General features: G+C 45.5%; 1 protein-coding gene across 3 annotated transcripts in view; it reads right to left on the minus strand.

The window, feature by feature from the left end:
* The window catches only part of ZFYVE1 (zinc finger FYVE-type containing 1), a 52975-nt gene that overhangs the window by 28548 nt on the left and 1704 nt on the right, over positions 1 to 22723 (minus strand). For 2 of the 3 annotated variants that reach the window (XR_008493648.2, XM_054448387.2), the window contains exon 2: positions 21246 to 22163. Coding sequence is in view for 2 of the 3 variants with exons in the window: in XM_054448387.2 (XP_054304362.1) it covers positions 21246 to 21728 (483 nt within the window). In the remaining variant the exon portion in view is untranslated. The remainder of the gene's footprint in view (positions 1 to 21245; positions 22164 to 22723) is intronic. The other variant, XM_054448388.2, reaches the window with a different exon arrangement.

The raw sequence follows: 22723 nt of genomic DNA on the forward strand, positions 1-22723 counted from the left end.
ACAAGTGAGAGTTCTGTACCTACCTCCCACCCCTAATTATCATATGGAGAGGCTAAAGTGCAAATATTTTCCCTAGAGAAATAATACAAATTTCGGCCGGGCGCAGTGGCTCACACCTGTAATCCCAGCACTTTGGGAGGCCGAGATGGGCAGATCATCTGAGGTCGGGAGTTCGAGACCAGCCTGACCAACATGGAGAAACCCCGTCTCTACTAAAAATACAAAATTAGCCAGGCGTGGTGGCACATGCCGGTAATTCCAGCTAGTCAGGAGGCTGAGACAGGAGAATCGCTTGAACCCAGGAAGCAGAGGTTGCGGTGAGCTGACATCACACTATTGCACTCCAGCCTGGGCGACAAAGCGAGATTCCATCTCGGGAAAAAAAAAAAAGAAAGAAAGAATACAAATTTCACTATTACCTAATAACATTTAGGTAGAAATGTTGGGAAAACGTTTTTGTGAAATGAACGTAGCTGGCTATCAAATAATATTTGCTTGACACTACTGGGGTAACAACAACAAAAAAGAATGAAGTGCTGATACATGCTACAACACAGATAACCCTTGAAAACATGGTAAGTGAAAGGAGCCACACACAAAAGACCACATAGTGTATGACTCCATTTATATGAAACGTCCAGAGCAGGCAGATTCATAGACAGCAAGTAGATTAGTGGTTGCTAGAGGCTAGAGGAAGGAGGGAGGAGGGAGAGACTGCTAAAGCTGGGTTTCTATTTGGAAAGATGAAAATATTCCAGAATTAGATAGTGGTAAGGACTGTACAACTTTATGAACATACTAAAAATACTGAATTATATACTTTAAACTGGTGAATATTATGGTATGTGAATTACATCTCAATACAGTTTTTGGTTTTGTTTTGGTTTTTTTGAGATGGAGTCTTTGCTCTGTTGCCCAGGCTGGAGTGCAGTGGCATGATCTTGGCTCACTGCAACCTCCACCTCCTGGGTTTAAGTGATTCTCTCACCTCAAACTCCCGAGTAGCTGGGATTACAGGCATGCGCTGTCACGCCCGGCTAATTTTTGTATTTTTAGTAGCCCAGGGTCAAAGCTCCTAATTCAAAGAGCTTATGGCTACTGCAACCAAAGGAGTGAGGAAGCTTCACATCAAGTATCTTCCAGCCAACAGAGAATAAAACACGTTGCTTATTTTTTTCTTTTTTTTTCTTTTTTCTTCTTTTTTTTTTTTTCTGAGACAGAGTCTAGCTCTGTCGCCCAGGCTGGAGTGCAGTGGCGCAATCTCGGCTCACTGCAAGCTCCGCCTCCCAGGTTCACGCCATTCTCCTGCCTCAGCCTCCAGAGTAGCTGGGACTACAGGCGCCCGCCACCATGCCCAACTAATTTTTTGTATTTTTAGTAGAGATGGGGTTTCACCGTGTTAGCCAGGATGGTCTCAATCTCCTGACCTCGTGATCCGCCCGCCTCGGCCTCCCAAAGCGCTGGGATTACAGGCGTGACCACCGTGCCCGGCCCTTTTTTTCTTTTCTTTGAGATAGGATCTCACTCTGTCACCCAGGCTGGAGTCCAGGGGCACAATCTCGGTTCACTGCAACCTCCGCCTTCTGGATTCAAGCCATTCTCCCGCCTCAGCCTCCAGAGTAGCTGGTATTACAGGCACATGTCACCACACCCAGCTAATTTTTTTTGTACTTTTAGTAGAGATGGGATTTCGCCATGTTTGCCAGGCTGGTCTCAAACTCCTGACTTCAGGTGATCTGCCCCTCCGCCTCCCAAAGTGCTGGGATTATAGAGGTGAACACCTTGCTGATTCTCAAGAGTCTGCTGGTTTGATAACAGAGAAATATGCAGACCACTCAGTGTGAAAATATGATAAACCTTTGTTTCCTATAATCTCATCAAGATAGTAAACCAAATCCCCGTGCTTTGGGAGGCCATGACAGGAGGATCGCTTGAGCCCTGGAATTCAAGACTACCTTAAGCAACATAGCAAGACCCCAACTCTACAAAATCAAAAAATTAGCTGGGCATAGTGGTTCACGCCTATAGTCCTAGCTACTCAGGAGGCTGAGACACGAGAATCACTTGAGCCCAAGAGGTGGAGGTTGCAGTGGGCCGAGATCATGCCACTGCACTCCAGCCTGGGCAACAGAGCAAGACTCTAACTGGAAAAAGAAAAAAAAAAAAGTAAACCACGCATTATTCTATTAATGACATCACTATTGTTTCATTATTAAGAGCCTGAATATTCCTGATAATACTAACAGTTCACTGAATGCCGGCTGCAGTGACAGTGCCCTTCACTAGAGCCATGAGGGCAGGGCCGTGTCTACCTTATCTTTACATGCAGAGCACTCAGGACACCGCCTGACACACAGGAGGAGTTCAGTGTGCAGCTGCTGAGTAAATGAGTGAGTGAATAAACGCCAGGCACCTTGCTAGGTACCCAGGTACCTTAAACGCTTTTCCCATCATACATCTTCCACAGGGCTGAACACACAGCAGCATTTCATAAACTTGGTGATGGGCTAACTGATCTAGCAGACAACAGAGAGAAACAAGAAGTTACACAGAATAGCCCATTTCGGACCCGTGTCACTCAGCCAGCCTGGTTCCAAGCTGCTAAGTCGGCCAGCAAGAGAAACAAAACAAAAGCTCAGTAAAGCTCTACCGGCACAGAGTCAGGTGAGGTCAGGGTGGCTCCTGGAAGAGCCATCCACCTGCTCCACCAGGCCTGGTATGGAAGACCAGGCTTAGGGATTTTCTCCCCATGGAAATCTACTCTGTCGCGACTCTTTACAAACAAAACAGCCACTGCTATCCTGAGTATCTAAGAGCAGGCACCTGAAAGTGGGGATGGGGGAACATTTAGGTACAGAATTAAATGTCTCGGGATTCATATTAAGTGTCCACCAAATGATGTACTATATATATATATATATATATAACTCATATGGGATGGAAAGAAAACACTCCTTGTCTGCATTTGGTGATACCACTTAGCCATTTGGTGTCCAGGGGTGTGTCAAGTGTGGATGTCCATGTGTTGGGCCTATAGATGAGTCCAATGCAAATAATACTCCTAGAAGGAGGAACGCAAAGCTCCAGGCTGTTTTTTCTACTGACAAGCAGTGAACAAGCCCTTAACATGCACCGACTGCATTTTTGTCATGTGAAAGGAGGCTAGGCCAGGTGCAGTGGCTCATACCTGTAATCCCAGCACTGTGGGAGGCCAAAGCAGATGGATCACTTGAGCCCAGGGGTTTGAGACCAGCCTTGGCAACCTAGCAAAACCCTATCTCTACTAAAAATACAAAAAATTGGCGGGGCGTTGTGGCACGTGCCTGTAATCTCAACTACTCAGGAGGCTGAGGTGGGTGAATTGCTTGAGCCTGAGCAGAGTTTGCAGTGAGCCGAGATCACGCCACTGTACTCCAGCCTGGGTGACAGTGAGACCCCATCTCAAAAAAAAAAAAGAAAAAAAAAAAAAAGGAGGCTATAACCATCTTTGCAGGTGCTATTTAATCAAATAAACAGATACGCGGGAAAATGCTGGCACACTGAAACCACACTTCTCTGGCACAGTTCTCTGCCTTTCATGTTACTTTGCTTCCTGATATACTACTAAATTCATCCTTAACACATGAGTATTTTTCCCTAAGCCAGAAAGGAGAGAACAGCCTAGCCTAGGTGGTAGCAAGACTGGTTTTCAGTCAGGGAGGCAAAGGTAGAGAAAAATAAGAAGATTCCCTTTGATGAAGGAAGGAAGGGGCCAGGAAGGAACGAAGCTCCAGCTCTACTTGTTCGGCTTGTCTATACTCAGTGACCCCACGGTGCTCCAATCCTGGAGTTAAATAGGTTACCTGGCCCTGAGCTTGGCCAACTGGCCACCCCATCCAAGTCGACAACATGTTTGAAATGGTCACTGGCCTTACCAACAGCAAACGCAGGAGGGATACCAAAGCCACCCCTCCCCAACTTTTGCCTTCCATCTTCCCCGAGCTTGCTAGGCCTCAGGCGAGTCCAAAACACCTGAATACCACTACAGGCTTTGAAACCATGGTGCGGTCTTGGGAAAGTTACTTAACTACTCAACGCCTCAGGGAAATGAGATAATAACAGATGTCCAGCTCCTAGCGACACTCGGCGGACTAAAAGAGATAAAGTATGTAAAAGGCATAGCACAGTGCCTGGCATGGAGTAAGCACTCGATATGTGAACCATTATTAAAGACCAGCCCACTGGGAAAACACCCAGGTGCACAGCAGCAGCAGCTGGACTCACACGTGTGAATTGCTCATTTGGGGGCTGATTCAGCAATGTGGTAAGATCTAAATGAATTCTACCTAAAATGAAAGATCTCACTGCTTGCATCAGATAACCTTCTCCTGCTAATCAAAACACATTATTATTATTTTTTTTTTATTAGACGGAGTCTCACTCTGTCGCGCAGGCTGGAGAGCAGTGGCGCGATCTCAGCTCACTGCAAGCTCCGCCTCCCCAGTTCAGGCCATTCTCCTGCCTCAGCCTTTGGAGTAGCTGGGACTACAGGCGCCCGCCACCAGGCCCGGAGAATTTTTTGTATTTTTAGTGGAGACTGGGTTTCACCACGTTAGCCAGGATGGTCTCGATCTCCTGACCTCGTGATCCACCTGCCTCGGCCTCCCAAAGTCCTGGGATTATAGGCGTGAGCCACCGCGCCCGGCCAAAACACATTATTATTCATACTGGCTTTATAGCTGGCTCTTAGTAACTATCTAATATTGTATTAATCTTTATGAGGCTGGGCATGGTGGCTCACGCCTGTAATCCTAGCACTTTAGGAGGCCTAGGAAGGTTGATCACTTGAAGCCAGGAGTTCAAGACCAGCCTGGCCAAAGTGGTGAAACCCCATCTCTACTAAAAATATAAAAATTAGCTGGCTGTGGTGGCACATGCCTGTAATCCCAGCTACTCGGGAGGCTAAGGCAGGAGAATCACTTGAACCCAGGACGTGTAGGTTGCAGTGAGCCGAGATTGCACCACTGCACTCCAACCTGGCCAACAGAGTAAGACTGTCTAAAAACCTTTACAAAACCCAGCAGCACCTCTCTCTCTCCCTCCAATTCACCCAAAGCTTTTTACTTTGTATAGACTCCTAAGAAGAGTCTGTAAAATGAAATATAACTGTACTCAATGATCCCCCACCCCAGTTCCTTTTTTTTTTTTTTTGAGACAGAGTCTAACTCTGTCGCCCAGGCTGGAGTGCAGTGCCACAATCTCAGCTTACTGCAACCTCTGCTTCCCAGGTTCAAGCAATTCTCCTGCCTCAGCCTCCTGAGTAGCTGGGGCTACAGGCACACGCCACCATACCCAGGTAATTTTTTGTATTTTTAGTAGTGACGGGGTTTCACCATGTTGTCCAGCTGGTTTCGAACTCCCTGACCTCAGGTGATCTGCCTGCCTTGGCCTCTCAAAGTGCTGAGATTACAGGGATGAGCCACTGCGCCTGGCCCCAATTTAGAATTCAGAATAGTTCATGGTAGTGAAAAGTGTCCAGCAGTCAACCTGTGACCCAAGCAGGCCAAGGGAATGATGATGTTCTCCCTCGAGAGATTCCTTCTAAGCCCTCACAGAATCATTCTAGAATGAAAGACCATGCACCAGCTTTGTTCCAAGGAGGCCTGAAAAGGGAAACCAAGAGGTGAGTAAGGAACTAAAGAGCCTTGGAAGGAAGGAAGTTCAACACAGCACAGTCAGAGACTCTAGAAGTTAAACCCCAACAAACCTGGAAAACACTCTTAAGAAAAGTAGTTTGGCACCAAGGTCTTTTCAGTACTGGCCCCTGGGAAAAAAGGATTTAATCTGTACCAACTACAATCATACATTCCTCCAATTTTTTTTTTCTAAAGACAGGTCTTGCTCTGTTGCCCAGGTCGGAATACAGTGGTTCACTGCAGCCTCAACCTCTCAGACTCAGTCAATCTCTGGCCTCACCCTCCCGGGTAGCTAGGAGGACTACTGGCGTGCACCACCATAGCTGGCTAAACTTTTTTATTTTTTGTAGAGACAGGGTCTCTCTATGTTGCCCAGGCTGGTCTTGAACTCCTGGCCTCGGGCAATACTCCTTCCTTGGCCTCCCAAAGCACTTGGGATTTTAGGTGTGAGCCACTGAGCCCAACCCCATGGCCTAAATTTCAAACAGGATTTTACCTAAACTATGTTAAACAGATCAGTAGCCAGTCTATTTTAAAGTCCAAATGATAAGGAGATTTCCTTCCAATAGCAAAGTTTAAGTTCTATTAAACCTGTTTCCTCAACACAGCAAGTTTAGAAAATTTCTTTTCATTCTATCCTAAAGGGCATGTATACCTCATGTTTATCCATGTACATGTTGCTAGAGTTTCACATAAAAACACAGTCATTTCTCAATCAAATGTTTTCTGAAGACACTGAAGTCACGGGGTTGGTCTCACAAACACACTGAGCACATTTGGCAGGGGCAAAGATCACTTTCTTCCACTCTAGTGTCCCCGAAGTGTTCCATTACTTGAGGTCAGGAATTCCTCTCCATGTCTTGTAACTACCAGTGGTGCTTCTGACACTTTGCTTCACAGAGACTGCCTGCAGCTCCTCTCCTATCCTAGCAGAAATAAAAGTGTTTCTTTTTTCATTTTTTTGTGTGTGAGACGGAGTTTCACTCTTGTTGCCCAGACTGGAGTGTAATGGCACGATCTCGGCTCACCGCAACCTCTGCCTCCCGGGTGCAAGTGATTCTCCTGCCTCAGCCTCCTGAGTAGCTGGGATTACAGGCATGCGCCACCACACCCAGCTAATTTTGTATTTTCAGTAGAGATGGGGTTTCTCCATGTTGGTCAGGCTGGTCTCGAACCCCTGACCTCAAGTGATCCGTCTGTCTCAGCCTCCCAAAGTGCTGGGATTACAGGCGTAAGCCACCATGCCTGGCCTAATAAAAGTGTTTCTATGCAGAGATGGTCCACAAAGAAATTCTTTTTCTAAAAAAAGTCATTTTTAGCCCCCTCATCAGTTTCTCTGACCACACCCAACACACCCAGTTCAGCAATCCATTTATATCTGAATAAAAAGCTTTCCAAGGCAAAGATGAATTCTGAGGACACACTGGAAATACCGAGTCATCCCCAAGCCCCACCTCATCCTCAAGGGAACTTTCTGAGGAGCTTCTGGATGGGAGATGCAGCCGCCTTTTTAAGTGGCATAGCATATCCATATTTGGCCAGCTGTGAAAACAGATGTAAGCTCTAGTAAAGGCCTGTCAGCAAGCAGAATGGTCTTTCATTCTGGAATGATTCTGAGGTCTAAGAAAGGACTTAATAGTAAAAGCTAAGCTACACAAACCAGGCTAGAAAAGAGAGCTAGGTTTAAATCATACCCTGGGCAACTGACTCAACCGTTCTCTTGCTCAAAGCCTCCATTCCCACTCACCACTTCTGTTAACGTTTTCCCACTCTTCCAGCACTAAACACCCCAACTAGAATGTACTCCAGGCTGGCAGAGATATGGTCTGTGTTGTTCACCACCGTAACCCTAGCACAGTGCCTGACACAAAATAGGAAATCAAGACACAATTGATCAATAAATGAATGAACACAGCACAAAATGTCTAGACGCTATATCCTCTGGGGGAGGGAATGGTATAGTATCACCATCAAAGGTTCAATCAACCTCACTCTATCATCCACTGACTTTAGGATAACTTTATTCAACCCCTCTGGGGCTCTGTTATTCACCTCTACAATGAAGATAACAACACAATCTACTTCACTGGATTTCTGCAAAAATTAAATAAGATGATGTACATCAGGCACTTAGCACAGTGGAGGCCCAGAATAACTTGTAGTAAACGCTAGAGGCATGCTGACTGACATCATTGCTGGTTTGCCCCAAGCCAGAGTCATCACCATCAGCTGGAAATTTCATTATCCCAAGTAAAAGCTCTCCTTAGGGAGGCTGGGTGCGGAGGCTCACGCCTGTAATCTCAGCACTATGGGAGGCCGAGGCAGGCGGACCACAAGGTCAGGAGTTCGAGCCCAGCCTGACCAACATGGTAAAACCCCATCTCTACTAAAAATACAAAAATTAGGTGGGTGTGGTGGCATGTGCCTGTAATCCCAGCTACTCAGGAGGCTGAGGCAGGAGAATCACTTGAATCCAGGAAGCAGAGGTTGCAGTGAATGGAGATTGCACCACTGCACTCCTGCCTGGGCAAGAGCGAGACTCCATCTCAAAACAAAACAAAACAAAACAAAACTCTCCTTAGGGAAGGTTTCCAATAAATGCTTCATTAAGGGAATAAGGATAGGCCGAGCATGGTGGCTCATGCCTTTAATCCCAGCACTTCAGGAGGCCAAGACCAGAGCACTACTTGAGTCCAGGAATTAGAGACCAGCCTGGGCAATATAGTGAGACCTCATCTCTACAAAAATCAATCAGTTAGCTGGGCATGGTGGTACATGCCTATAGTCCCAGCTACTTGGGAGGCTGATGTGGGAAGATTGCTTGAGTTATGATGGTGCCACTGCACTCCAGCCTAGGCAACAGAGCAACATGTCTCAAAAAAAAACAGAGAAATAGGGATAATTGAACAAGGAGGATCCTTATTCAATACTTACCACTCCCTCCCTCAAAAGGATGTATCTTTTGAATTGAAAAAGAAACCTAGGCTGGCACAGTGGGTCACACCTGTAATCCCAGAACTTTTGGAGGCCAGAGGTGGGAGGATCACCTGAGGTCAGGAGTTTGAGATTAGGCTGGCCACCATGGTGAAACCCTGTCTCTACTAAAAATACAAAAAATTGGCCAGGCGCAGTGGCTCACATCTGTAATCCCAGCACTTTGGGAGGCCGAGGCAGGCAGATCACCTGAGGTCGGGAATTCGAGACCAGCCTGACCAATGTGGAGAAACCCCTTCTCTACTAAAAATACAAAATTAGCTGGCTGTGGTGGCACATGCTTGTAATCCCAGCTACTCGGGAGGCTGAGGCAGGAGAATCACTTGAACCAGAAGGCAAAGGATGCAGTGAGCCGAGATCGCACCATCGCACTCCAGCCTGGGCAACAAGAGTGAAACTCTGTCTCAAAAAAACAAAAAAAAAAATGCAAAAAATTAGCCAGGCATGGTGGCACGCGCTTGTGATCCCAGCTACTCAGGAAGTTGAGGCAGGAGAATCACTTGAACCGGGGAGGTGGAGGTTGCAGTGAGCTGAGATTGTGCCACTGCACTCCAGCCTGGGTGACAAAGCGAGCCACTGTCTCAAAAAAAAAAAAAAAGAAAAAGAAAAAGAAAGAAACCCATATGGCTAGGGAGGTGGCTCACACCTGTAATCCCAGCACTTCGGGAGGCCTAGGCGAGCAGATCACTCAAGGTCAGGAGTTCGAGACCAGAATGGGCAACATGGCAAAACCCCATCTCTACTAACAATACAAAAAATTAACCGGGAGTGGTGGCACATGCCTGTAGTCTCAGCTACTCAGGAGGCTGAGGTGGAAGGATGGCTTGAGCCAGGGAGGCAGAGGTTGCAGGGAGCTGAGATCACACCACTGCAATCCAGCCTGGGCAACAGAGTGAGACCCCTTCTCAAAAGATTGTTTTGTTTTATTTTTATTTTATTTTATTTTATTTTAATTTTTGAGATGGAGTCTTGCTCTGTCGCCCAGGCTGGAGTGCAGTGGCATGATCTTGGCTCACTGCAACTTCCACCTCCCAGGTTCAAGCGATTCTAGTGACTCAGCCTTCCATGTAGCTGCGATTACAGGTGCCTACCACCATGCCAGGCTAATTTTTTTGTATTTTTAGTAGAAATAGGGTTTTACCATGTTGGCCAGGCTGGTCTCAAACTCCTAACTTCAGGTGATCCACCTGCCTCTGCCTCCCAAAGTGCTGGGATTACAGGCGTGAGCCACCATGTCTGGCCTAAAACATTGTTTTAAGAGAAAAAAAAAAAGAAACCTATAATAAGATTGCATATATATAACATATATATATAAAATGCATAAGAAAACATTCAATCTTCTTCAAAAGAATGATATGGCCCAGTGTGGTGGCTCATGCCTGTAATCCCAGCTCTTTGGGAGGCCGAGGCAGAAGGATCATGTGAGGCCAGGACTTTGAGACCAGCCTGGGCAACATAGCAAGACCCCATCTCTATTAAAAATTAAAAAATAGCTGGGCACTGTGGTTCATGCCTGAATCCCACTGATTTAATTTCTTAATTCATGAAACAAGTGGAGAGTTGGGGAGAAGCAAAGGGAAAGGTAGGGAGAGAAAGAAAGGAAAAGGGGAAGAGGTAGGTAGGTCGTCTGTCAAATATCACAGATGTAGGTAACAGTTAACTGAGACATAGGGAAAAAAATCATAGTGCACCCAATGACCTACCAATTACAAACTAAACCCATGAGTCACCACGCCAGAATGGGGATGCAAAAAGAACCATGGGGCCAGGTACGGTGCCTCATGCTTGTAACCCCAACACTTTGGGAGGCTGAGGCGGGTGGATCACCTGAGGTCAGGAGTCCTAGACCAGCCTCACTAATGTCATGAAACCCCGTCTTTACTAAAAATTAAAAAATTAGCTGGACGTGGTGGTGTGTGCCTGTAGTCCCAGCTACTTGGGAGGCTGAGACAGGAGAATTGCTTGAACCCGGGAGGCGGAGGTTGCAGTGAGCTGAGATCGTGCCACTGCACTCCAGCCTGGGCAACAGAGGGAGATTTCATCTCAAAAAAAAAAAAAAGAAGAACTGTGGGATCCTCAAAAAGCCTCTACTTAGATAAACAGAAAAGAGAGCTTCATTCCAGGGAATGAAGGCCTCTGCCATTCCTCCCTAGTGTCATTTAATCTGAGTTTTCACTTTAAATCATTTTTTCAGAGATATTACCGAAACTCACAAAGCATGCAATTGACAATTCAATAAATATTTATGCCTGCTGTAGAATGATACACATAAACTGTATTGAGCGCTCTGAAAGAAAAAATTATGAGAGATGACAGTTTAGCTGTGTAGATAACATATTCATGAGACAGAAGGGATTGAGCTGGAAAGTAGAGGAATTTCTAGGATACTCTTTGAATTCTGGATTGCTCAGGATCATGCTGCCCCTTCACTTGAACCTGAGGGTCTGTGACTTCATGCCAGAACAAGGCTCTGGCAGTTCTTTTCAAGTATTCTAACATCTAGAGTCAAATTTCCTGGGAAAGACAGTAATAACCTAGTCTCAAGTAGAAGGAAATCAGGAAGGGACTGAAAATTCTAGAAGCTATCTGGAAGTCCAATTATCCTCCAGTGAAGTCAAGCCAGAGGTCAGCTACTTATGTACAGCTAGAAAACTTCTCTGCCCCAAGAACTCCAGCTATGACCAAGCTGACCATATAAAACAGTCAACAGAGGCTCTTCAATGCTAGCCAAAAGCCATTGAAAAGAGGGGCAAAATGGGCCAGGTGCAGTGGCTCACGCCTATAATCCCAGCACTTTGGGAGGCCAAGGTGGGCAGATCACCTGAGATCAAGAGTCCGAGACCACCCTGGCCAACATGATGAAACCCCGTCTCTACTAAAAATGCAAAACTTAGCCGGGCATGGTGGCGGGTGCCTGTAATCCCAGCTACTTGGGAGGCTGAGGCAGGAGAATCACTTGAACCCAGGTTGTAGTGAGCCAAGATTGCACCACTGCACTCCAGCCTGGGCGACAAGAGCGAAACTCCATCTCAAAAAAAAAAAAAGAAAAAACAAGAAAAGAAGGGGAAAATGAACAAAACATTCTCCAGGGAAGCATCCACCCTTCCCCACCTTCAAAAGCTCCTCTGTGTCTCTTTCCATAGGTCTTTCCAACTCCTCTTGCCTGAAACTTCTTTACCCTTGTTTTTCTTCCCTTCTTCATGGTCTCCCCACATCTTTCCTCCGATTTCCCATCAAGCAGATGTGTTCGATACATTTAGCAGTTCTAACCTCAGATAGAAATGATCTCATAAGAGCTCCTCCCGAAGTAGGGAAGACTCCCCAGAAAAGTCTGACCAGCCATCAGAAGCGCATCTGCCTATATAATCTCCTGGATAAACTCAAGGGTGGTTCAGCCAGTAGATGCACCCACAGGAAAACATTGAAGGTCAAACTAATAAGAAATATGTCTATTATGTTAATCCTGGCTCAAAAAGCCAAATGCCTGCTCAATTCCAGAAAAATCAGTCACTTCAAGGAATTGACAGGCCAGAAGAAAAAAGAGAATCATGCAAACTGGAGATGTCTTAAAGTAGTTAAAGACAGGTTCTCTAAAAAGCTGACTCACAGTGGTTTCGATGGCTTACATGGGTCAAATTTGAAACATCCTTGTACTAAAACAAAATAGCCTACCAAGTTAAATGCCAGGAGTCTGTTGTAACTGAATGATCCCCAGGCTGAAAAAGCTCACAAGACACTGGGCAGAAACTGAAGGCACATAATAGGGTTTCTTTCATCTTTCTTTTGGTCTGAGTCATCCTCAACCCTGTGTTTCCCAGTAAACGCCATATAATGCCTTCCCCTCTACCACTATCACTAAACAAAAGGGGCTTTTACTTGAGTTTCTTTGTGTTAAAGGCAATGATGGAGGAGGAGGCCCTGCTACCAACCCAACTATTGGTTATCATTTTGACAGCTCCTAAGAAGATCTATTTTTTTGTTATATTTATATGACACCTAAGAAACCAATAATAGATATATTCATATTCTGACCAGAACTTGCCAAAGGGCTAACCAGCTGCTGCACCAAAATTAGTCCTTACATTATAATACTCTGGTCATTGGAAGAGAAAAATGGGAAAATTCAACAATTTGAAAGATTATGATCCCTCTGGCTCATGATCTACTGACCAGAATGAAGTCCTGAAGGATTTCCTTTTGTTATGTTATCTACCAGCCAATCTCAAACAGAGGAGCTGGAAAGAACAAGCCCCAGGAAGCTACCCTAGACCAGAAAGCCAAGAACAGGGCCAAGAAAGTGAACAGCAGACAAGCCTGAAATAGAAGTGGCACAGACATGTGGCAGACCAGTACACCCAGTTTGTGGTAAAGAATTCCCATACAGGGCCGGGTGCAGTGGCTCATGCCTGTAATCCCAGCACTTTGGGAGGCCGAGGCAGATCACTTGAGGAGTTTGAGACCAGCCTGGTCAACAATGGCGAAACCCCGTCTCTACTAAAAATACAAAAATCAGTCAGGCATGGTGGCAGGCGCCTATAGTCCCAGCTACTCAGGAGGCTGAGGCAGGAGAACTGCATGAACCCGGGAGGCAGAGGTTGCAGTGAGGCGAGATGGTGCCACTGCACTCCAGCTGGGTGACAGAGTGAGACTCCATCTGAAGGAAGGAAGGAAGGAAGGGAGGGAGGGAGGGAGGGAGGGAGGGAAGGGGGGAAGGAAAGGGGGCAAGGAAAGGGGAAGGAAAGGGGAAAGGAAGGGGAAGGAAGAAAGAAAGAAAGTAAGTGAGGGAGGAAATAGCAGAGGAAACCTCCGCCTCCTGGGTTCATGAGATTCTCCTGCCTCAGCCTCCTGAGTAGCTGGGACTATAGGTGCCTGCCACCACGCCCAGCTGATTTCTGTATTTTTAGTAGACATGGGGTTTTGCCATGTTAGCCAGGCTGCTCTCGAATTCCTGACCTCAAGTGATCCACCTGCCTCGGCCTCCCAAAGTACTGGGATTACAGGCGTGAGCCACCACGCCCGGCCTGCTATTTTCCATTCCTGAACTCCACTAGAATAACATCTCTTTTAGTCAAGTCCCAGTATTCTGAGCAACACTATTCTGGGACTGTAAACAAGTGAAGCCGCCAAGCTACACGATGGGTCTTCTTAAAGAAGCAGTCTTGTTGGGTGCAGTGGCTCACGCCTGTACCCAAGAGGTGGAGATTGCAGTGAGCTGAGATCGCGCCACTGCACTCCAGCCTGGCAACAGAGCAAGACTCCATCTCAAAAATAAATAAATAAATAATAAATAACAAGAACAAAGAAAAACAAATGCCTTTTACTGTTTCACCTTTCTTCTCCTGACAGGTTAACATTCTAATACAACAAGATGTCTGACTCCCACACAAGACCCAAGAGATGGGAAAATTCTATCTTCTTCCCCCACTAATAACTCTAACTACCAGAAATCTTATTCTTCTGACCTTTAACTTATTTGCTAAGGTGTTGCCTCTGGCTTCAAGAGATTATAGATGAGCATGAATCATTTATTACGAGCTCTAAATAATGGATCTGGGCCAGGCATGGTGCTCATGCCTGTAATCCCATCACTTTGGGAGGCCAAGGCAGGCGGATCACGAGGTCAGGAGATCAAGACCATCCTGGCTAACACGGTGAAATCCCGTCTCTACTAAAAGTACAAAAAATTAGCCAGGCGTGGTGGCGGGCGCCTATAGTCCCAGCTACTCAGGAGGCTGACGCAGGAGAATGGCATGAACCTGGGAGGCGGAGCTTGTAGTGAGCTTGAGATCGCACCACTGCACTCCAGCCTGGGCAACAGTGCAAGATTCCGTCTCAAATAAATAAATAAATAAATAAATAAATAAATAAATAAATAAAGGCTCTGTAAGTCCTTTGGTTTTCCTAGTACAGTTCCACTGAGGCCTAGAAAAATCAATGAATATGGCCAGATGCAGTGGCTCATGCCTGTAATCCCAGCATTTTGGGAGGCCGAGGCTGGTGGATCACCTGAGGTCAGGAGTTCGAGATCAGCCTGCCCAAAATGGTGAAACCCCGTCTCTACTAAAAATTAGCCAGGTGTGGTGGTGGGCACCTGTAATCCCAGCTGCTCAGGAGGCTGAGGCAGGAGAATCACTTGAACCCACGAGTCAGAGGTTGCAGTGAACCAAGATTGCGCCACTGCACTCCAGCCTGAGCAACAAGAACAAAACTCCAGTCCCCAAAGAAAAAAAAAAAAGATAAATGAATACAACTCAGAAAGTCTTACCATTTCACTAGAGAGGTTACAAAATACGTCAAAAGAGAATGCTGAGTTCACCAGCTAAATTACTTGAGGAGAAAACAGAACTAAAAGAGGGAGGAAAAAGGCCAGGTACAGCAATCCCAGCAGTTTGGGAGGCCACAGGAGGATTACATGGGCCCAGGAGGTGGAAACCAGCCTGGGCATCATAGTAAGGCCCTGTCTCAAAAGAAAAAAGAAAAAAAAAGATGAAGGAAAAACTGATGTTTGGTTCAATTTTTTTGTCCCTGATATATTTTCCACTTCACTAGTGTCCAGATGTCCTGTTAGACTAAACCTTCATCTGTCAGATGGATCACTTTCTTAATGTCAGCACCACTGACCTTTTATACCACCAGATAACTCCTGTCGGGGACTGCCCTATGTCCTGCCTGTGGTTTTAAGTAGCACCCTGGCCTCTATGCACTATCCAGCAGCATACTCCCCCCAAAGATCAGTTGTGACAACCAAAGATGTCTCCAATCATGGCCAAATGTCCCCTTGAGGGAGCAAAATCACTCCTGATTGACAACCACTGTGTTAGATAATACAAATGGGATAATTTATCTATCTCTCTTTTTTGTACCAATCAGGTTCTTAAAGACAGTTTTATCAATTTCACACAATAAAACCTGCTGTCTTAAATAAGCAAGTGTTATTTGTACAAACCAAATGCCTACAATTCACTACTGAGTTCTCCTACTCCCTCACTCCTCCATCCAACATATCAGCACTCCTATTTTACCTACGAACTTTGTCCAAAATTCACCAATGTCTCTCCATTTCCCCATCTCAGTAACACCAAATCTACACCACTTCTTTCCTCACCCTCTGCAACAGCCTCCTAAGTGGTCTCCCTGCCTTCCTTCCTGTCCCTCTACAGTCACTACCATCTAGTCTATACATCAGTCTCTATCAGGTCACTATAGCTTCTACTAGGTCCTGTGACTTCTTAGCATAAAGCAGTCTGGTGTCTCCCATCACCCTTAAAATAAAATCCGCTTACTTCTACGGCCTGCACGGCCTCCCATGCTCTGGCACCTGCTTCCCTCTGCACCTCTTTCCTTACCATTCTCTGCCAGCTCACTCCAGCCACACTGGCATTCTTTCGAACATGCCATCCGACCTTCATTTTCTTCCCATTCCCTCTATCTGGAAGCTTACATAGCACATTAGTATTACTCATAAGGTCTCTGCTTAAAAATCACCTCTGCAAGCTGGGGGCAGTGGCTCATGCCTATAACCCCAGCACTTTGGGAAGCTGAGGTGGGCGGATCACCTGAGGTCTGGAGTCCAAGACTAGCCTGGCCAACGTAGTAAAACCTCATCTCTACTAAAAATACAAAGATAAGTCGGGTGTGTTGATGGGTGCCTGTAATCCCACCTACTTGGGAGGCAGAGGAAGGAGAATCACTTGAACCCGGGAGGTGGAGGTTGCAGTGAGGTGAGATTGTGCCACTGCACTCCAGCCTAGGCGACAGAGCAAGACTCCATCTCAAAAAAAAAAAAAAAAAAAGTCACCTCTACAATAAGACCTTCTCTGACCATCCTGCCAAAGAGGCTTCCAAATCACTCTTCTTAATACTCACTACAGCTGAACCAACTATTTAGGTGTTTACATGTGTGAAATCTGCTTTCCTCACTTGAATAGTAAGCTCTATGAAGGAATGGACCATGTCTTATTAACCATGTATCCCCAGAACATAGAAAGTGCCTGGCACGGCTGGGCACAGTGGCTTATGCCTGTAATCCCATCACTTTGGGAGGCCGAGGCGGGCAGATCATGAGGTCACGAGTTCGAGACCAGCCTGACCAACTGGTGAAACCCCATCTCTACTAAAAACACAAAAAAACTAGTCAGGCATGGTGGCACGCACCTGTAATCCCAGCTACTCAGAAGGCTGAGGCAGAAGAATTGCTTGAACCCAGGAGGCGGAGGTTGCAGTGAGCCAAGATCATGCCACTGAACTCCAGCCTGGGTGACAGAGACTCCATCTCAAAAAAAAAAAAAAAGTTCCTGGCACATAATATATGTGCCGAAAATGTGATGAATTAATGGATGTCTTTGGCTAGCAGGTCAAATGTGTCCATTTAGGAGCCACAGGTGACTTTCTACTTCTGAGACCAAAAGTCAGTCTCCTCAAATTTACCACTATAGTACACACTCAAATGACAAGGTAATGATAAAATGTTCACCCTTAAAGGAAGCTTTTTGTCCTTTTACATTTTCTAAAAGAAACTGAATAGTACTCAAATCATACACAAAAATCTTAGGAGACTTTAGGCCACAGAATTTGAGAAGACCACACACAAGGGTTACAGCCTACAGGTGCTAAAATAACCTCTATCTATGGGCCGGGCACAGTGGTGCATACCTGTAGTCTCAGCTACTTGGGTGGCTGAAGTGGAAGGATTGCTTGAGCCCAGGAATTCAAGGCCAGCCCGGGCAACATAGCAAGACCCCATCTAAAAAAAAAAAAACCCTATGTACTAAATTGAAAATGCTCAAAACCCACAAATGCCTAGAAACATGAAAAGAAAAACAAAACCGGAACCTAAATGATAGACTCTTTACTGCTATTAGGAAGTTCATCAGTAACACTTTGATAATGATAAATAATACATTTATACAGAGCTATGGTTCATCGGATTCTCACAGCAGCCATAAAGAATTGGTGAGCTCGTGCTTTTGGCCACAATGAAGTTTAATTAGAAAGTTTAGGCCGAGGCCAGGCGCAGTGGCTCACGCCTGTAATCCCAACACTTTGGGAGGCCGAGGCAGGTGGATCACAAGGTCAGGAGTTCGAGACCAGCCTGACCAACAAGGTGAAAGCCTGTCTCTACTAAAAATACAAAAATTAGTCAGGCATGGTGGTGGTGCCTACAATCACAGCTACTCGGGAGGCTGACGCAGGAGAATCGCTTGAACCCAGGAGACAGAGGTTGCAGTGAGCTGAGATCACGCCACTCGGTCTCAAAAAAAAAAAAAAAAAAAAGAAAGAAAGAAAATGTATGTAAGGTGCACTGGCTCACACCTGTAATCCTAGCACTTTGGGAGGCCAAGGCAGGCGGGTCACGAGGTCAAGAAATCAAGACCATCCTGGTCAACATGGTGAAACCCCATCTCTACGAAAAATACAAAAATTAGCTAGGCATGGTGGCACACACCTGTAGTCCCATCTACTTGGGATGCTAAGGCAGAAGAATTGCTCGAACCCAGGAGGCAGAGGTTGCAGTGAGCCAAGATTGTGCCATCACACTCCAGCACCTGGGTGACAGAGTGAGACTCCATCTCAAAAAAAAAAAAAGGAAAGGATAAGTATACAACATGAAAAAATTCTAGAAAGGCATGCAGTTCACTGTTTTTTGCTTGTGTGTTTGTTTTTTCAGACAGATTCTCGCACTGTCACCCGGGCTGGAGTGCAATGGTGTGATCTCAGCTCACTGCAACCTCCACCTCCTGGGTTCACGCGATTCTCCTGCCTCAGCCTCCTGAGTAGCTGGGATTACAGGCGAACACCACCACACCAGGCTAATTTTTGTATTTTTAGTAGAGACGGAGTTTCACTATGTTGGCCAGACTGGTCTCGAGCTCCTGACCTTGTGATCTGCCTGCCTCGGCCTCCCAAAGTGATGGGATTACAGGCGTGAGCCACCGCGCCCGGCCGCAGTTCATCGTTAATGGTGACTGCTTTAAGAAAAAAGAGCAGGAGCCAGGCACGGTGGCTCAGCCTAACCAACATATGTCTCTACTAAAACAAACACAAAAATTAGCCAGGCATGGTGGTGTGTGCCGGTAGTTCCAGCTACTCAGGAGGCTGAGGCAGGAGAATCGCTTGAACCTGGGAGACGGAGGTTGCAGTGAGGCAAGATCGTGCCACTGTACTCCAGCCTGGGGGACAGAGTGAGACGCTGTCTCAAAATTAAAAAAAGAAAGAAAGAAAGAACTGAAGTTGAGATGTGACAACACCAATCCGTAAGTATTTATTCACTGACAATGTGTTTACCATTGTACATGGCACAGGCCATGAAACATGGTCCTGCTCTCCAGAAGTTCACAATCTAGTTTAATTTATAACCTACATTTACGTCAATCATCTAACTGTTTTGAACATTCACTATCAGAAAACTGAACTAGATATTTTAAGTATTTCTCCATTTATGACTCTATGAGAACAAATCACCTAAAATCAATGAATTCTATGTCTAAACCATCAGTCCCAAAAATGCTGCTTGCAATTAATAAACTGTTATTTCCTAGGACGTGGTTAATGTTTATGAACGGAGGAAATGCGGGAAGAATCTTTACAAACCATCCAATTATATACATATTACATTCAAGAAAAAAAAGATGAAGGACTAATATCATATCTGGGTAGTTAGATTTATCTTCTTCATTACACTTCTTTATATGCTCTTAATTCTCAACTAAGGAACACGTATCAATGCTACAAAAAGAAAAAAAAAAATACACATTCTCCTCCCCAAAAAAAATTCTTTTTAAAGGTGCCAGTGCAATCCATGAGGGTTACTAGTTCATCCCAAAGCTTCCCCTCATTTGACAAAAGTGGCAGCAACCAAACTATGACTTTCCAAAAGCTGACATTACAGAGAACTGAGCAAAACCATCAAGAATCACCCAAAATCCAAGTGTTTCATTTATGAAAGATTTAGTCCACAATGTCGCCCAATTAGAGCGTAATCCATAACGAAGACATTATCGCACAAGGGACGCAGAATGGGATCTAGGTCACTCTTCCATAACTCTATTCGATCCTCTCAAACCAATAAAGAAAAGTCTGTGTTAGCAAAGTATTAAGCTGACAATGGACATATATAGGAATCATGATATAACTCATTTCCATCAGCTTTACCCAAGGAGGAAAAAAGTACAGAAGAAAAATATTAGGTGGGTAATTAGGGAGCCTCTCAAATGGTAACTTACATAGGTACTCCCCTCCAAACTGAAAACCAAAGGAGTCACCACCATCAAAAGTACTGAGTCAATGGACCACAGATACTCCAGTGATACTGACTACAACAAACTGGTACTGGATACTATGTGCCAGACTGTGATAAAAATTATTTAAGCTGTGCCTCAGTTTCACTTGTACTTTACAGGATTGTTGATAGGACTCAAAAAGATTAGGAATGGAAAGGATTTTTATCACTTACCCTTGGCTATACAGTGATTGGTAAACAAGGATGTGAATTCAAGCAAACTTCACTTGGAAGCCCACTCAAGAGAAAAGTATAGACATAACACTACCTTCATTCAAAAGTATAAACATTATACTACCCCTTCCCCAGTCTTGCCTAGCTGTCACAACACTACCATCTCCCCAACTCAGACTCAAGCCAAATATCCCCTAGTCATTCTGTACTCCCAGATGCCCTCACTGGCTTTTACTGATCAGAAACCTATACAAGAAAATATGAAGAGACCAGTCAATCACGCCTGTAATCCCAGCACTTTGGGAGGCCAAGGCGGGCGGATCACTTGAGGTCAGGAGTTTGAGACCAACCTGGCCAACATGGTGAACCCCCGTCTCTACTAAAAATTCTAAATTAGCCAGGCGTGATGGCACGCGTCTGCAATCCCAGCTACTTGGGAGGCTGGGGCAGGAAAATCGCTTGAATCCAGGAAGCAAGGTTGCAGTGAGCCAAGATGGCACCACTGCACTCCAGCCTGGGTGACAGAGCGAAACTCCATCTCAAAAAAAAAAAAAAAAAACACATATATATATATGAAGAGACCATCTGGAAAGAATATTGTCCATATTAAAAGCCACTTTTTAAATCGAGATAACAGGTTTATGCCTTAATAGCTAACACTCCCATAGGACCCACTGTTAGTGTGTGTTTCCCTGGATAGGTGCAGTCCCGCATCACTAACATTTACTCACAGCTTGCCAGGGTGCTCTCATTCTGAAATGTTTTAAATTAGTTTGTTCTAATAATAATGCTACAATTAATACTAACAACAGCTACCGTATACACTGACCATTTATTATGCAACAGGCTCTACAAACACTGTCTCATTTCAACCTCACAACTGGATGAAGTAGGCTGTCCCCCATTTTATAGATGAAAAAGCTAAGGCTCAGAGAAGTAAAGTAATTGGGCCAGAGGTCATGCAGCTGGTAACTAAATCTGACTCCATGCAACTAAAGCCTCCAGAGGTCTTGCCTTTTAATGATTAAAATGTGATCTCCTCTTGGACATTGTTTTTTGAGAGCTGGCTTCCAACAACAGATCTGCTCCACTACACATGAATCTCACTATACCCATGTGCTTACCTGAATTTCTTCATTTTCGTCTACTAGGAGGAAACTCACAACCTTCTCAGTCATCTTCTTCCTCTTGGTCTCCTCATCCATCTCTTCTGCCTCCAGTGACTCCTGGAGATTACTGACATTGTACACAGTAACAGGGTGTCTCCTTTTGTTACCCCCAGAATGAGTCCTCTTCTGGCACTCCAGGCACAAGTTGATTTTGCAGGTCTGGCACCTCACTATTGCCCTCTGCCTAACACCTGGTAAATGCCCACTGAGACCCTTGCAGAGGTCACAGTAAGGGACATGGCCAGGTTTGAGTCTTATCCGCTCATGGTTTCTCAGGCGCTCCTGCCGATGGAGCTCCTCCTCGCAGCGGAGACACTGCAGACTGCAGCACTCATCGCACTCAAAGATAGCTTCATCAGTCCCGCTGCAAGCATAACTTTCCTGGCACATCAGCCCCGGATTCAGGCCCTTCTCTGCTGGGGAAGTCTGGGCACTCATACTCAACGCTGGTAAGGAAACACACCCACCATATAATAGTCACTGAGCTTGCCCCGGGAGTGAAGACGAAGATTTGAGACTGAAGACTGCACGAAACTTCCACAGGGTCCTGAACACTTTAAAAAAGAACACCTTTCATGTCCTGTTATAGTTCTTCACAAACAAATGTTCAAATTTTTAATTTGCCGCCTCTAAGACTCTTGTATTAGCAGCAACGTTGATTTGGTTTGATGGTTTCATCCTCCATAAAGTGCAAGCAAAGATGTGGTCAAAATTGACTTGGAAGGGTCTTTTATGGCTATCTGAGAGAGGTCTGATGAGTTCACGGTGGTGGGTTCATCGGTTGGACATCAGCTACAAAGTTTTGATAATGAAAGAAAGTGGTCAGGAGCTTTTCAATATAATTCGACCTGAAGTCAGTATTTCAGGGAATACCTAGAATAGAGGAAGGAAAATGACTTCACTCACCTAAAAAACGGAAGTGCACCTTTAAAAAAAATTTTTTTTGACTAAATTAAATATTAGCCCAAAACTGCTGAGAGAAATCTCATTCCTCTTTTTTTTTCTTTTTTTGTTTGAGACACAGTTTTGCTCATGTTGCCCAGGCTGGAGTGCAATGGGACAGTCTCGGCTCACTGCAACCTCCGCCTCCCAGGTTCAAGAGATTCTCCTGCCTCAGCCTCCCAAGGAGCTGGGATTACAAGCGCTCGCCACAATGCCCAGCTAATTTTTGTATTTTTAGTAGAGACGGGGTTTCACCATGTTGGCCAGGCTGGTCTTGAACTCTTGACCCCAGGTGATCTGCCCGCCATGGCCTCCCAAAGTGCTGGGATTACAGGCGTGAGTCACTGCATCTGGCCTGAAATCTCATTTTTTATCTTAACACTTACACTGGCTTGTTGTATAGCCAGGCACAGTGGCTCACACCTGTAATTCCATCACTTTGGGAGGCCGACGTGGGCAGATCACTTGAGGTCAGGAGTTCAAGACCACCC

This window comes from Pongo pygmaeus, chromosome 15 (genome assembly GCF_028885625.2).
Source record: "Pongo pygmaeus isolate AG05252 chromosome 15, NHGRI_mPonPyg2-v2.0_pri, whole genome shotgun sequence".
Classification (NCBI taxonomy): Eukaryota; Metazoa; Chordata; class Mammalia; order Primates; family Hominidae; genus Pongo; species Pongo pygmaeus.